We start from the raw sequence: 15,360 nt of genomic DNA on the forward strand, positions 1-15,360 counted from the left end.
TTGCAAGTTCAAGGCTAGCCTGAGCTACAAAGTGAGCTCAAGGCCAGCGTGAACTGAATAGGGAGACCCAGCCTCAAAAAGACAAAAAAAAAAAAAAAAAAGAAAGGATCGTGTAATAAAAACTTGAGAGGATAATAGTGGGATAAATTGTGTCCTCTAAGATTCAAGGTATGGTGGAGCCCTAACTGCCAATGCCTCAGGAAAGGACTGTGTTTGTAGATAGGACAGTAAGGAGGTGATGAAGTTAACATGAGGCTGTGGGAACGGGCCCTTGTCTGCCCAAATGCAGTCAGACAAGTGTTCTTACAAGAGGAGGAGACTTGGCCACAGAGAAGAAAGACCGTGTGAGAACTCAGCGAGAAGGTGATCATTGCAAGCCAGGCAGAGACTTCATAAGAACCCAGAGCTGCTAACACCTTGACCCTGGATTTCTAGACTCCCAACCGTGAAAACTTAAATTTCTGTTAAGCCACCCAGTTTGCAGAATTTCGTTACGGCAGCCCTAGCAAACTTAAGATATGGGTAGTAAACTAATTAATGGTACAGCTGCACTGCAGAAGAGCACACATGCAGGCTTTCAAACTCTTATAGCTCAATTTCTTAAATCAGTATTTAGGATACAGGTATTTTGTCCAGTATTTCTTGCCCTTATGAAATTTACTTAAACTTGGTCAGTGGTAGATACTATTGACATTGGTCTAAGCATAATTTAGTATTCTGCAATGTGTATTTTGAGGTATATTTCTTTCATTAAATATAATTCTGTGTAATTGTTAACTAGTAATCTAACTTCACAGTAATAGTATTGCAGCTAAGCTAAATAACTATTAGTTTTTGTTTTTGTTTTTCTGTCTTTTTGAGACAGGGTCTCGCTATGCAGTTCAGGCTGGCCTTGAGCTCACTTTGCAGCCCAGGCTGGCCTCGAACTCGCAACGATCCTCCTGCCTCAGCCTCCCGAGTACTGGGATTACAGGCATATGCCACCACACCCAGCATTTATTAGGGTAATGATTATTCGATTACTTTTGTTGTGCATTATTCCTCCAGATTACAGGTTCTGAATGAGTAAGTATTCAAATATTGTAATATACAGTAACATTTTGATATGTAGGTCCTAATTTACTTTCTTTCCATATACCAATTAAACTCTTACTAATTTTTTAATATTTTTATTTTCCACTCATTTAAGTACTGTCAGTTTATTTTAGCAAAATAAAAAGGACAAGTAACATAACCAATAAATAGTAGCCCCTTCATCTAGTTTAAAATATTAAACTTTACAGGTACAATTAAAATGTCCTGTGACCCTTTCCATCCCTTTTCCTCAATCCACTATTTTAAAGTTGATGCTTATTCCTTTTTTAGGTTATTATTTTCATTGGCATTTTTTGCTCATTTTAACTTTATTTATACAGTAACATTGTGTTTGTATCTTTCTGCAATTTGTGTTTTGGTTGCTTTTTGAAATTTATCTGTGCTCACACATGTAGCTTCCAGCTATTTGTTTTTAGTGTGTGTAGTATTATTCTGTTGCATGAATATGCCACAGTTTATTTTCCTCTTCAGGCGTTTAAGTTCCCAGTTTTTTACTACTACAAACATTGCTGTAATAAACACTTTCATATATGTCTTATTGTACAACTCTGCCAGAGTTTCTCTAGATTACACACCCAGGAATGGAGCTCTGCCAGAGTTTCTCTAGATTACACACCCAGGAATGGAGCTGCTTCAGATTCCATCTCTCTCTGAATACCAATAAATCTGAGCATATTTAATGTTGCAGGCTAATTATTGGGGTTTCTTCCTCTGTCAGAAATCTTGTTTTGTCAGTTAAAGTCCATTGAGGAGACAGAAACCACTCCCTAATCTTAACAGAGAAAGTGTCACATAAGGTCTTTTAAGAGAAGAACAAAATAATAGGGAAGAGAGCTGTGAAAAGATTATGGAAATAGCAGGTTAGCGGCTACCACCTCAGCTGAGATAGAGCACCCAAGGGCCAGCCCCTTCGCAGTCAAGGCTGGGACTCCCACCTGGCTGGGGAGAACGGCAGGGGTCTCTGAAGTGCTGTCCCGTTGGGACTGCTGCAAAGCTGCTCTTGGATGCATGGGGGATGCTTTCCATGGACGGCTGCCTACCCGTGGAGTCACCACAAGCTGCCTGGCAGTGTGTTGGAAAAGTAGTCCAGCGGGAGGTGCCTCACAGGTGGCATTCCACTGCATGAGCGCCAGGGGAAGCTGCCTGTGAGAGATGCCACCTCAGTCAGCACCAGCTGAAAAGTGAGACAGGCGCCCAGCAGGAACTCAACAAGGTGAGCGCACTGGACCAGAAGGAGGAAGCTCCTCCTCTTCCACACCCTTCCCATTTCACCTGCTGGCAAAGTTGAGCTTTGAACAGCTGGCCAGAGAGAAATGTTGAATCCAGTCTGTTGCGGAGCACACACCGAGGGTGGGTTTGCAGCTGAGAGGCAGTGAAGCTATAACATACGCAGCATCCTTTACCCATATTTTTTATTTAAATTGCTTATATTTTTGTTGGATTTGTAGATTTTTTTTAAGAAAACATAGAGTGGCTATATATATTCAAAATAACTTATGCATTCTAAGTTGTTATTTTTACAGTGCAAATTTAAATTCTTACATATTTCTCTGACAAGTGACCCTAGTTATCTTCTCTAATTCAGGTACTCTTCAGGATTTTTTCAGTATGAGTAGCATGCAAACAGTTCTGTTTAGAGTCCAGCAGGGATTTATGATCGGTGTCCAAGAGGCCTGCTGTCGTCTTATGATAGTAAAGAATTTGTGGGGATTACTCCACATATTATTTATACAAGTAAGATTAGAAAATAGTAGATACAGAGCTAGGTATTTGACAAGCAGTTTGATAATAATAGATAAAATATGCTGGCTATCGAAGACATTGAGAGCATAGTCACCCTAGAAGGTGATTTTATTTCTGGTAAGAAAATCACTTGAGAAAGAGCTACTTTCCTAGACTGTCTTCATCTGAGTGGAGTGGAGTGGTGACTTAGCGTTTATACATGTTTGTGGTCAGAATCTGTTCAACTCTGCTTCCACTGCAGGATGTGTAGCTTCCATAACGTTTCCTTTTTGTAACAAATCAAGGCTGAAAGATGTTTTTAAAAATGTAAAATTGTATTTAGGATATTCATTTCACTAAGAAAAGTGTTAAATCTTTAGAAAGTTCCATGCTTTAAGAGTTGAACATACAGTCTTTGTGACATCTTAATTATCCAGAATACTACATTTCAATAACCAACATGTTGTTATAGTATACTAATTCTAATGGGGATATCAAGCAAAGAAATTTTGTATCAGAATAATGAAAACTTGGGGCTGGGGATTTAGCTCAGCGGCAAAAGCGCCTGCCTGGCAAGCGCAAGGTCGTGAGTTCGGTTCCCAGTACTGGAGAAAAACAAACAAACAAAAAAGAATAATGAAAACTTTATATTTCTATAAAGGGAATTTCAGTCCAGTATAACATATCAACCATGGAGGTAAAAAAAAATTCTTAGGGTTTAATGTACTTGTTTGGTACCCAAGTTTAAACATAATTATCAAAATACCACGTTACCTACTCTCATCTTATTAATGCTTAACAGCTTTTACCTGACCTAGTCAGAAAAGCCCACGGGTCTCGAGGGAATCAGATGTCTTTTAGAACCTGGATGCCTCTGCTATAGCGACAAAGAAGACTCATTGTCAGCCATTACCTACCCATTCCTAGCTGCTGTTTAAAAATTAAAGATATATATGGGGTATAGTTTTTGCCCAAATAGAGAAATAAATGTTGGGGGGCCTAAATTATAATTAAAGGTGCATTTTACTTTAAGAAGACATTGTAAAGGATGGGAAGGTAGAAATAGTGCATTAGTTTAAGGAAGGCCTGTGGGGCTCATCTGGGACTTAGCCATTATGTAACATTTAGTCTCTAAGACTTCTTCATATTCAAAGGTCCTAGATATAAATATATAGCAAACTTTAACGAGTGACAGCATTTCCCTTAATTTTTCTTTTCTTCCTTTTGTCTTTTGTATCTCCTTGCTCTTTTCTTACATCTTCAACATTTCTTATTTCTAATCCTTGCTGTTTTCTTCTTCCTCTTCAAGTCAGCTGTGGTCTGCTTTACCTCTTGAGTTTCTACCGAGGTAAATTATAAGCACATCTGGGAAAGAAGTGGGAAAAGAAGCTATGGTGGGGACATGACTACACTAGAGGGAAAAGATCCTTAAGACTTCCTCTCTGTACATAGCGTACACTGTAAAGTATATGAGTATAAATAGTGCTTTAAGAATGGATCATTAGAGCCAGGTATGTAGCACACTCCTGTAATCCCAGCTATTTGAGAGGCTGAAGCAGGAGGATCATGCATTTGAGCCCAGGCCCACTGGTGGGAGTGGGGACTAGAAATCTCGTAGTTGTTCTCTCTAGTGTAAATGTAGCTTTTTATACATAAATACCTTTAGTACAAATTTTTTCCCACCCACACATAAGAGAGCCACTCAACCATTTGCAAAAATGAAATGTTTATAGTGGACAGTGGACCTTGGAATTATTTTCCAGTCAAGAGGAACCCCATTCTTTGTTTTTATTCCAGTAAAGGCTTTTCTTTCATCTTTTCTCAGTTATAATTAGATATCAGTTATTTTTGAAAGGTGACAAGTGCCAATCTTTTGTGTTTAAATTGACCAATTTCAGTAAGTATTAAAAGCAAAAAAGCAATACTTTAATATAATTCTAATATATTCTTTATGTCTACTAGCCCTGTACATTGTTTTTCTCTGGTTTCTTTTTACATAGTTCATTGTGTAGCAGATGTGTCCACATCTTGCCATTCTATGACTACAAGATGAGGTGACGTTTAAAAACTATATACACTCAGGTTTATGTAAGTTAGCATTAGATTCTGCAATACATAATTTAAAAGCCAAAGTAATAATGGTTTAAACACAAGTAGGTATACTTCTTTCCACATGAAGGAAGTGTTCCTGTCAGAGTCCAGGGCTGTGTGGCAGCACCTGTGTGATGAGGAACAGAACCTCCTCTTAATGCCAGGAGGAATCACACCTTCTGCAAGTGACTTTGTTCAAGAGAACTTCAAGAGTTCAAGACATGCAGGTAACAGAAAAGAAAGAAGGAAAGATTTTAAAAGCATACCAGCCAGTAATTTTTGCCATATTCTGTAACCCAAATTCAATCACATGGCCAGATCTAACTTTGTAGACTAGAAAGAGATTAGAAATATTCTTTAAGCTGTTTAAATTGGTATTCTCTTGGAAAGAATAAGGGGGAAATGACTTAGGATGGTCATCAAGCAGTTCTTCCAAAATGTACATATATGTTTTTCCTGAATACATGACAAACATACGCGTATTATAACATTGTCAAACATTGTGGAAATTTGTAATATGGAACTAGAGATCCATTCCTGATTTGATGATTTTATAACTGTCCCAATGTATAATTAGAGATTTATTGGCTGATATCGCAGCATTACTTAAAATCATTTTAGTGGTAGAAATGGGTCCAAAACACAGCCAGTAGCTATCACATGCTTACTTGCTAATCCCCATGATGCCTTCAGCCATCACAGAAATCCCGTGTTTGTACCCTTCTCACAAACATAACACTGAGCCAAAGAAACCAAGGAAGTGTACATACTGTGTTCTGATTCCACTACATAAATTTTTAAGGTAATTTTTACCAAGCTAATCCGTGGTGCTAAAGGTTAAGATTTTGTTTATCTTTAGCTAGGAAGAAACATTTGCATCTGGGAGAGACAAAAAGGACACTTTGGGGCCGCGTTCTTCGTGTGATATTAGTCTTAGAAAAACCATTGCGCTGTATGCTTAAGATTGGTGTATTTTTCTGTGTGTTTGTCATCCTTCAGTGAATAAATAGTTCACCCCCAGAGATCTCATCATTTTATCCTTAGGAAATAGCCCTACTCTTTCTTCTGAATCAAAGGATAAGTTTCAGAAAATGGGCTGTTAGTGGCTAGGAAAGCACTGCAGCACACAGCAGCTACACAGATTGGCAAGTGCCATTCAGACTGGAGACAGCTCAGCTTGGAGCACGAGTGACAGCGCACAGGCTGCCAGACCTGGCAGCCGTTGGAGTCGTGCTGAGTGCGATCTCCCTTCCTCCTGAGACTCATGGAAGCGAGGAAGTACACAGAACACAGTTAAAACACTGACTGTGCATGAAATTAACCCATTGGAGTCACAGAGAAAGGAGGGTTTCAGGAGGTAATAATAGAAGTTAGCTGACTGAAGAAAGCATCGTATTTTTTCCAAGAAACTGAAGTGTTCCACGCATATTTGTGGTTCAGCACAGCTAAAGCACCTGTACGGGGAGAGGGGTAAGAAGGTGCTTCTCCTATTTGAGAGCTTGCATTGTGTAGTAGAAATAGCTTAAGTGACCTTAGGAGTCAGACTTTGGTTGGTATCTTAGACATAGCCAGCACTGTACCATTGGGCAAGTGATTTAGTTCCACTAATCCATAAAACTGGTAAAACCATAGCCATCTTTTAAATATGTTGTTAAGATTAAATGAGATCTGGAAGGTAGTAGTAACTGTGCAACTCTAAATCTCTTCAGAGCCCTCACCAAAAATCATAAGACAAAAAAAGACTGCACACAAATCATACATAATGCACACTTCCATCATTACAAGATAGATGATACTGTGCATTTTTTAAAAATTACCTTTATGTAAAGAAGTAGCAAATTACAGCAGCTTCTGTTGCCTTTACAAACGTATGGGTGAAGGAGGAGCCTATGAAACTGTGAAGAAAAGGAAAGAAATTAATACAGAGCACAGAATCACCCTCAGACAAAAAGTCAAAAGCCAAAATTCCCTAGGCCTGGGACTTAGTCATTTATAAAACTGGCTACAGAAAAGGTGTGTGAATGTGAGAAGAACCGCATAGGAAACAGAAAAGGTGGTGCCCTTCAGTGGCATGGCAGTGCAGGGAAAGGAGGTGGGGAGGAAGGGAGGGAAAAACGAGTGGTGGAGGAATGAAAGAGACGCAAGGCATGGCAGAGAGCTCCCTAACCCACCATGACATCATCTGTTGGAGGAGCCTACGCTTTGTAACCTGCAGAAGTGAACATTCTTAAAGAGTCCTGCCCACAAAATGCCCAGGAATAGAGATGAACCAGATGCTATGCAAGCTACTTTAAGAGGAATACAGATATTGTGGCTGAAGACTTTTCAGCTGATAGAAATTCTTCCCCATAAAAGCAAACACAAAACTAAAGGGAACTGTATTTCAGTGTTCCCATGAGTAAATCACCTCAGACAAACTTGTACACAATTAAGAATGAGAAAACTTAAAAGCAGAAACCCAAAATCTTAAGACAAAGCAAAAAATTGCAACAAGATTTGATTGAACTCAGGAAAGAAATTGAAGAAAAAGGCAACACCATTTCACAAATAACACACTAGTCACAAGTTATCTATAAAAATCTAATAAAGTCCATTGAAGAGAAGGAAAACACCAGGAGAGTAAAAACAAGATGTAGAAAGAAGAAAAAAAACACTGTCAAAAAGATAAGGCACTCGTTTAATGACCGAATTCCATTCCTGCAACTAGGCTGTTAACTGAGTGGGCCACTAAATGAGGAATTGTATATATATGTATATGAGAATACTCAGAACAAAGGAAACTCCAACTTGCTGACTTTGCTTTTATTTGTATAGCTCTTACATGCAGTACTCTAATGTATAATAACATAAAACTACAGTACTGTACAGTACAACCAATAAAATACACTGCTGTATAAACAAATGTACTTTACAATAAAATGACATTGAGGCTGTATAAATAGGGTGTAGAGAACTGTATAAAAAAAGATGGATCGCAAGTCATAAGTCCGAACAGCATGCTTCGGTATAAGTCTATGAAATGGATGGGTTGTTAAACAAGGAGAATCTATTAGACACCATATTATCAGAGTAGTTCAATGAAAATGATTTGTTTTTCTTAACATATGCTCTCCAATAACCTTTAAAATGAAATTTTACAGCAGCCACCAATAAATCATCACATCGGCTGGGTTCAGGCAATATTAATCCCTCACATGTCAAAAAAGATGGGGGTGAATATTGTTCAGAAAATCCAGGATATCTTATGATATAGCAATGATATAGAAAGTGCTTATTAATGATCATGATTGCAAAATAGATGCAATCCCAATAAGATCTTTAGCAAATCAATAAAGCTTCTATTCCTGTATTTCCTCACATGCCCTTTCCTGGCATCTTAGCAACTTCCATGAATTTTTGAAGGTTACATTGATCACACAGTTAATATTACTAGAAGCTGTGTTTTGAATGTACATTTGGGGCTCATTGCAAGGAACCAGTGAAACTAAAATACTACTAATAAGATATCACAGGACCGCGAACCTGCTTGACTCTGTAAAATTCATTGGAAATGCCAGATATCCTTGACAGTGAGACTGGCATTCATGGAGCCACTGTCCACCTCTGTAACAAACTCCATGGAGGATAGGAAGACAGATAAAGTATGTAGTAAAGGAGCTGACCAGCCAGGAGCGTAAGACAAAAATTAAACACAAAACAATCACAGAGCCAAGAATAACAGTGATAATTGTTGAATTATTTCCTGTGGTTTGGAAGTGTGTGTATACCCTTTGAGAAAATATGTACACCCAGATATGAGGCATTTCTACATATCAAGTTTCCAAGGTAATATCTCTTCGAAAGAGTTTATTTATATCTGAGAATTTCTTTACCTCCAAATGAATCAGTTTATCATCCAAGGTGCTGTTAGAAGCAAATAGTCCTTAGAAGTAAGCCAAATAAAGAATGCACTGATAAGTGTCTGACCCTTTGCCACAGCTGTTCTGCCTGTATTATATGTGACCAACAAGTCTCATAAGACTGTGCTCCAAATCACTCCTTCTGCATCAAAACAGGCAAACCTTATATATTGTGGATATTGAAGCAGAACAAGCAACCTCAATGTCCAAAAAGAGGTAGCTTATTTTTCCCAGTATCAGACATTACAGAAATAATACATATTTGGAAGACATTTATCTCATCATGAATACTGCGTAAGCCAGGCATGGTAGCATGTGCATGTAATCCCAGCACTCAGGAGGTAGAGGCAGGAGGATCATTGCGAGTTCGAGGCCAGCCTGGACTACAAAGTGAGCTCAAGGCCAGCCTGAACTCCATAGTGAGACCCTGTCTCAGAAGGACAAAAAAAAAAAATAATGTGTGTATTTGTACAAAATGTTTAGTGTATGTGCCTAAAATACAATAGGCTACAGCTGTTCCTTGTTTGACCACCAATTCTTGTCTTGTGACTAGGTCATTAACTGAATTGGTCTCTAAATGAGGAATTATATGTATCAAGTATGTATGTTAAAATATTCAGAAGGTGAAGGGAAATTCCAACTTGATGATTTTGCTTTTATTTGCCTAAATCTTACTGCATGCAGTACTGTAATGTGTAACAGAACATAATACAGTGCTGTACTATACAGTACAATCAGCAGAAACTACAGTACTAAATAAACAGGGTGTAGTGTACAAACAAAAGACACTGAAGGTCTATTAAAAAATGTACAAAACCACACATAAAATAAAAGATTGTAAGTCCCAACCATATGCCTTTAGTTGTAAGCCCATTCATTAACCAGGTAGGTTGTTAAGGAATATCTATCTGTACAAGCAAAAGAAGACCCAACACACTTAAAATTGAGTGAAGAATAAAAATCAGTACAATACAACTAAACCATAATCTATCTCAGAAATAATAGGAAAACTGAAATCTCAGATGTTTCTTTCTGAGGGGAAATCATATTACTAATAAAGGAAAATTAGCTTACATCACATTCCTTAAGAACAACATTCAAAGGAATGCCACTGTAGAGCATTATTTTTGAAATCCAAAGTTCAGTCTTGCCAGCCTGTTCTCCAAGTATCAGATAGTTTGAACCTGCAAAAATTTAGAAAATACAGAGTGTAAATTCACATCTTTTTTTTTTTTTTTTTTTTTTTTTGGTTTTTCTCTGGTACCGGGAACCAAACTCATGACCTTGCGCTTGCCAGGCAGGCGCTTTTTGCCACTGAGCTAAATCCCCAGCCCCAAATTCACATCTTTAAATGTAGACCCAAGACTGAAACAGTGGTGGAGTCATGGGTGTGATTGTTGCATATTCTAACAGGGCAAATAAAAATAGAATAATTCTCTGTTTTACAGATAGTAAGTGGAAGTCATAGGGTATCATTTAAAATGGACAGACCAAATAGTAAAAAGCAGGAAGGAGATTTAGGGTTCTCTAAAGTATACACACATGCTCACGTGTGCATACACACACACACACACACACACACACACATGCATACAACCACTGGAGCAAAAAAGGCAGATCTTCCGAAGTACCAAAAGAAAATACAAAAAAAAAAAAAAAATTACCAAAAAATACCATACAGAGGGAAAAAAAAGTATGAATAATAAACTATGATTATCAAAGAACAAAGAAATTCAGACATATTAGGCTGATTTAGAAGAAATTGATTTTTAGATGGCTTCATAATGCAAAACCCAGTTCTGTGCTGTGTACAGAAGACATACGTAAAACACAGTAATTCAAAAGATAAAAATAAAGGGATACACGAAGATACAGACAAATGTAAACAGTAGGAATCACAGGTTGCTATCTTGATGGGCAAAGTAAGATCTAGGCCAAAGGTAAAAAACCACGACAGAGTATACATAAAGTATTAAAAGCCATAATTCACAGCAAAGTTAGGATATTTTTTAATATATGCACCAAATAACATCAGACACAGTACAGCAGAATTGCTATCTCGGGATACTGTATAGGCAAACGCATACAGACAACCATAGAAAAACAGGTATTTCCTATCCCAAACCTACAATAAGCAATTTCATCAAGCAGTCTTGGGATTCTCTGTGGGAAATGATGTTTAGAGACCACAGTCTATAGTAGGAGTGCATGCTTATGATGCGTTTGTCTTTGTTTCTAGGCCTTCATGGCTTGATCATTCTGTCAGTCAGTATTCTCTCCAAGAACAGATTTAATATATATCAGTATATGATATGATATATATATAAAGATTCACAAGGTAGACTTACTGTGCTTGCCTGCGGAGTCACCGTGGGAGAAGCCACAAGGGATATCTGTGCACTGGAGAGCTGAAGGAGCCAGTAAAAAGTCAGGCCTGGAGCGCACTGCAGAGTCTTGTGCAAGTCTGTATCAGGAAGGTAAAGGGTGTGACCGAAAGGCTGAAGAGCCTCACTTGGAAGGCCAAAGAGTCTGCCCTAGAGGCCTGGAGACAGATGTCCAAAGGCAATGGCAGAGACTGGAGCTCCTCCAAAGAAGCAGAAGCAAGCCTTCCTTCTTCTTCCCCTTTTTATCCCATCCAGGCTACAAGCCTATTGCTTGGTGCCGCCCAGATCCGGGGTGGGTCTTCCCTCTTCAGTCACATCCAGAACTATGCGAAGCCAGTCAGCTAGGCATTTCTTACTCCAGTTGCCAGAAGTTAACTGTCACAGTCTTTTTTTTCAAGAGAAAAGCATTAGCTCATGCCTGCGTTCCTCATTGAAGTTTATAATTATAAAAGCTTTCTTGTATCTCTTTCGTGCTAAAATTGTAGGTTCCTGGCGCTATTAGCAGAATACATTCATCTTTACCTACAGTTTCAAATTAGCAATACCAGTATTATTACTAAAAGTGTGGTTATTACAGAAAGTTTAAGACGTGTTTATTGTTCTTTCTGTCCATAGGATATTTCCTAATATGTGTGTACAAATACTGTGTTTTAAATTAACTTGCCATAATTTCTCTTTATGTGATTAAATCACCAGCTTCCTACATAGGTAGGTTCACTTGTTTCATTGTGCTTTTTACTTGTGTGATTTTATTATCTTCATTTTGAATTATTTTTGCTATATTTAGAAACATCTTTTAATAATTCAAGATAGCTAGCAAAAGTGGTTAATTTTAAGTAATCAGGAAAAAGTGTTTTATCAGGGAAATATTGCTATTCAAGAAAATTTTTTTTCCTAAAATGAGAAATTTATTATGATCAGTAGTTTATTTCTGTATCCTAACTGGAGTATATAACCTCTAAGGCAGCCCTAAAAGTGCTGCATACCACTGCCAAACATACAATTTCTAAGTATTACTTCTGAGGTTTTACATCAGTATTTTCTAAGCCTTTTAACTGTCATGAAAACTTCGTATGAAACTTATCTAAGTCCCTTTTAGGGCCCAAATTATATAGATAGTTGCTCATCTACTCTGCAAATGTGAAATAAAATCTTTTGTGTACATTTTTATGCTAATAAAAAAAATATACCCTGGCTTGAAATGTGCTAAAGACTTTAAATGATTGTTTTGAGTTACGAAAGTCTGTTGCAGCAAAATGTAGGACTGTAGCTACTACATCTCACTTTGAGAGGCTGAATCCTAAAGTGTATAATTTTGTGATTTCTCTTTTCAGAGGCTGATAAAATACCAGTGATGCGTGGACAGTGGTTTATTGATGGTACTTGGCAACCTCTAGAAGAAGAAGAAAGTAATTTAATTGAGCAAGAACATCTCAGTTGTTTTAAAGGTCGGCAGCTGCAGGAAAATTTTGATATTGAAATGTCAAAATCCATAGATGGAAAAGATGGTAAGACTAATTGATACATCTATTCTGTAAACAAAGTAAAATTATTGATAGAGTTGAGTTCTTAAGTGTGATAATGGTAATTGAGAAGGATTAGAATTCATAAAATTTGAATATGTATTTATTTAAAGTGCTAGGAGATAGAACCCAGGGCTTTATACATGGTAGACAAGTGCTCTGCCACTGAACTATATCCCCAGCCCTAAAATTTGATTTTTGAAAATATTAAATAATTATTCTAGAACTTAAAACTGTCTAGATTTTTATTTTGCTTAATATGTGTGTTCCATTGCATGATACTAACACAATTTATTATTAATGCACAAATATATTGTAGTCCCTGAATTAGTCTTTTGGGCAGTTTAATAATTACCAAAGGAAATTGATCTTACCAAAAATTTTCTGAACAAAAATTCTCTATTGTTATATCAATAGAACTATTTTGTTAATGTTTTAATGTTGCTGCTTTTCCCAAAATTAAAAAATTCTAATTGCCTTTGTGTATTTCTTAGCTATTTTCCTGAGGATAATAATGTTTCTAATTTGAAACAGTCTTTTTACATTTCCTTATTCAGCATTTGAATATGTTTGCTGTAGTTAAAAATATTATATAATTGCCATGTTTTCATTATGTGTCTGAGTAAAATTCAAAATATGTGGTAAAGTTAAAAATACTTCTATTGTTCCATTTACTGCAGGCAGTGGGATCAACTATTCTGGTGAGTACAAAATGTACAGGTAGATTCGAATGTATAGATACTGCTTTAAAATTTTTTTAATCAAAAAGCGTTTCTTCGTCCATGCTTGCCTTTATTTGGGAGGTTCTTGGCAAGCCCCGCTGAGCCTACTGAATTAAAATTCGTGCTGAGTGACTTTTTTCCTTCCTCTCGTAAAATATTTCTAAGGCAGAAAATAATATTGATCAGATAACTTACAGAATGCACCTTGAAAATACAAATTATGCGGTTGGAAGTAATTGTTTATATAACATCTAATGGCAAAACAAGCTTTATATTAGCTGAAGATTTTCTTCTTATTTTAAGTAAGCCTCTATTTTTTCTCCCTTTTCTGCTTTTTACTATCCTTATCTTTCTCTGAACATACATATGTATACATTGGTCACAAGCAAGCAAGAATTTCCTTATATCAAATTAAAATATCTTTTGCATCTACTTGGTTAAAAGCCTGTATAACTGAAGAAAGTTGTGACTTTTGAGTAAACGGGCAGTTAAATATAACATTTATGTAGTAATATTTGTCTATTGTGTGATTTTAAATATAATCTCTCATTTTTCTAATCCATAGAGTCAAGTGTGTCCTTATTTCACTGTAAAATTTGCCATGAACATTTTACTTGTTAATGCATATTCAAAGCAGTTCGGGATAAGAGCTACATGACTGCAGTTTGCCATAGAAATAAACACTTTGCTTTTGTTAAGAGTAAAACTAACCAATTTTATGTAGTATCTGTGATTTTATCTTAGTGGATGAAATATTTTATAATCTCTCATCACAACTACCAGAATAATCTCAAATCCACTTCATAGTATTTGAATTATGAACTTGTATAAAATAATTTTATTGCCATTAGAGAAATCTTTTTAAAATTTTTTCCTCTTCTCTTCTACGTCTTCTGCCTTAAATATGGCAGTTCACCTTACCAAACCCAGGTTAACCACACAAATTCCGTACTGTTAGTGAATGAGAAAAATGCAAAAGCTTAGAAGAGGAAGAGGATAAATGTGTAAAATTCAGTAGATTGTTCCCCTTCTTACATACATTCAAAACATATTTCTCAACTTGCTACCTCACCCTGGTGGCAATTAATCATTAGCTCTGTCTCATCTCTGAATCCCACCTATTAGGAAATGTGTCCTTTTTACTTCTGCTCCCTAAATATTAAGTGTAAGCAGATTCTCCAATTTTTCTCAAAGTGCCCAAATTTAAATGAGTCTAAGAACCTATTTTATGTGTGTTAGGTTTTAAGTATGTCTTTGAATATGAATGTATATGTCAATTGTAGGGTGTCAGTCTAGGGTAGTAAGGTAATGTTTTAGTAATAACAGTATTAAACTCAAAACATTTTTGCCTTGTAATCTTTCGAAGCTGATTCTTTGGCGTTTCCTAGAAGAAAGTTGATTTTTTTTAATGTACTGTGATCTATACACAAAGATTCAGCATGCTTTTTTTGTTTTTGTTTCTTGAAGGTTTTTTAGGAGGGTTAGTTTTGAGACAGGGTCTTGCTGTGTAGCTCAGGCTAGCCTTGAAAACTCTATTGCTTCAATCCTGCAGCCTCAGCCTCTCCAGTGCTGGGATTACAAGTGTAAGCCACCATGCCTGACCCATGCTTTGTTATTAATAAAGATTATAAGTTAAATTCCGTTTAAATACACTGTTACAATTTTCAGTCATTTGCTGTGTATTAAGGTGTGACGTTTGACTTTGAAGATTATGGGAAATTTTGTAGTACACTTGAAAATTAGACTCGTCTGAAGAAAAGAACACCTGCCATCCCCAAAGCCACAATTTTCAATCCCAAAAAGCCAACTTTTGGGGGAAAATACCTCATATTTACAATATCTACAAAGATTAGAAATATAATCTTTTACCTCTAAGTCTCTGAAATTTTGTACTTCATTAATTTGAGAGGAAAAATAGCATTTC

The 15,360-nt window shown here is 36.7% G+C and overlaps 1 protein-coding gene across 2 annotated transcripts in view; it reads left to right on the top strand.

The window, feature by feature from the left end:
- The window catches only part of Ddhd1 (DDHD domain containing 1), a gene marked incomplete at its 5' end in the record, with an annotated part of 74,305 nt that overhangs the window by 15,904 nt on the left and 43,041 nt on the right, over positions 1-15,360 (top strand). For both annotated transcript variants that reach the window (XM_005376772.2, XM_013510321.1), the window contains 2 exon segments: positions 12,526-12,699; positions 13,395-13,415. In XM_005376772.2, coding sequence (XP_005376829.1) covers positions 12,546-12,699; positions 13,395-13,415 — 175 coding nt within the window.

Source organism: Chinchilla lanigera, unplaced genomic scaffold, assembly GCF_000276665.1.
Source record: "Chinchilla lanigera isolate Chin_1 unplaced genomic scaffold, ChiLan1.0 scaffold00008, whole genome shotgun sequence".
NCBI lineage: Eukaryota > Metazoa > Chordata > Mammalia > Rodentia > Chinchillidae > Chinchilla > Chinchilla lanigera.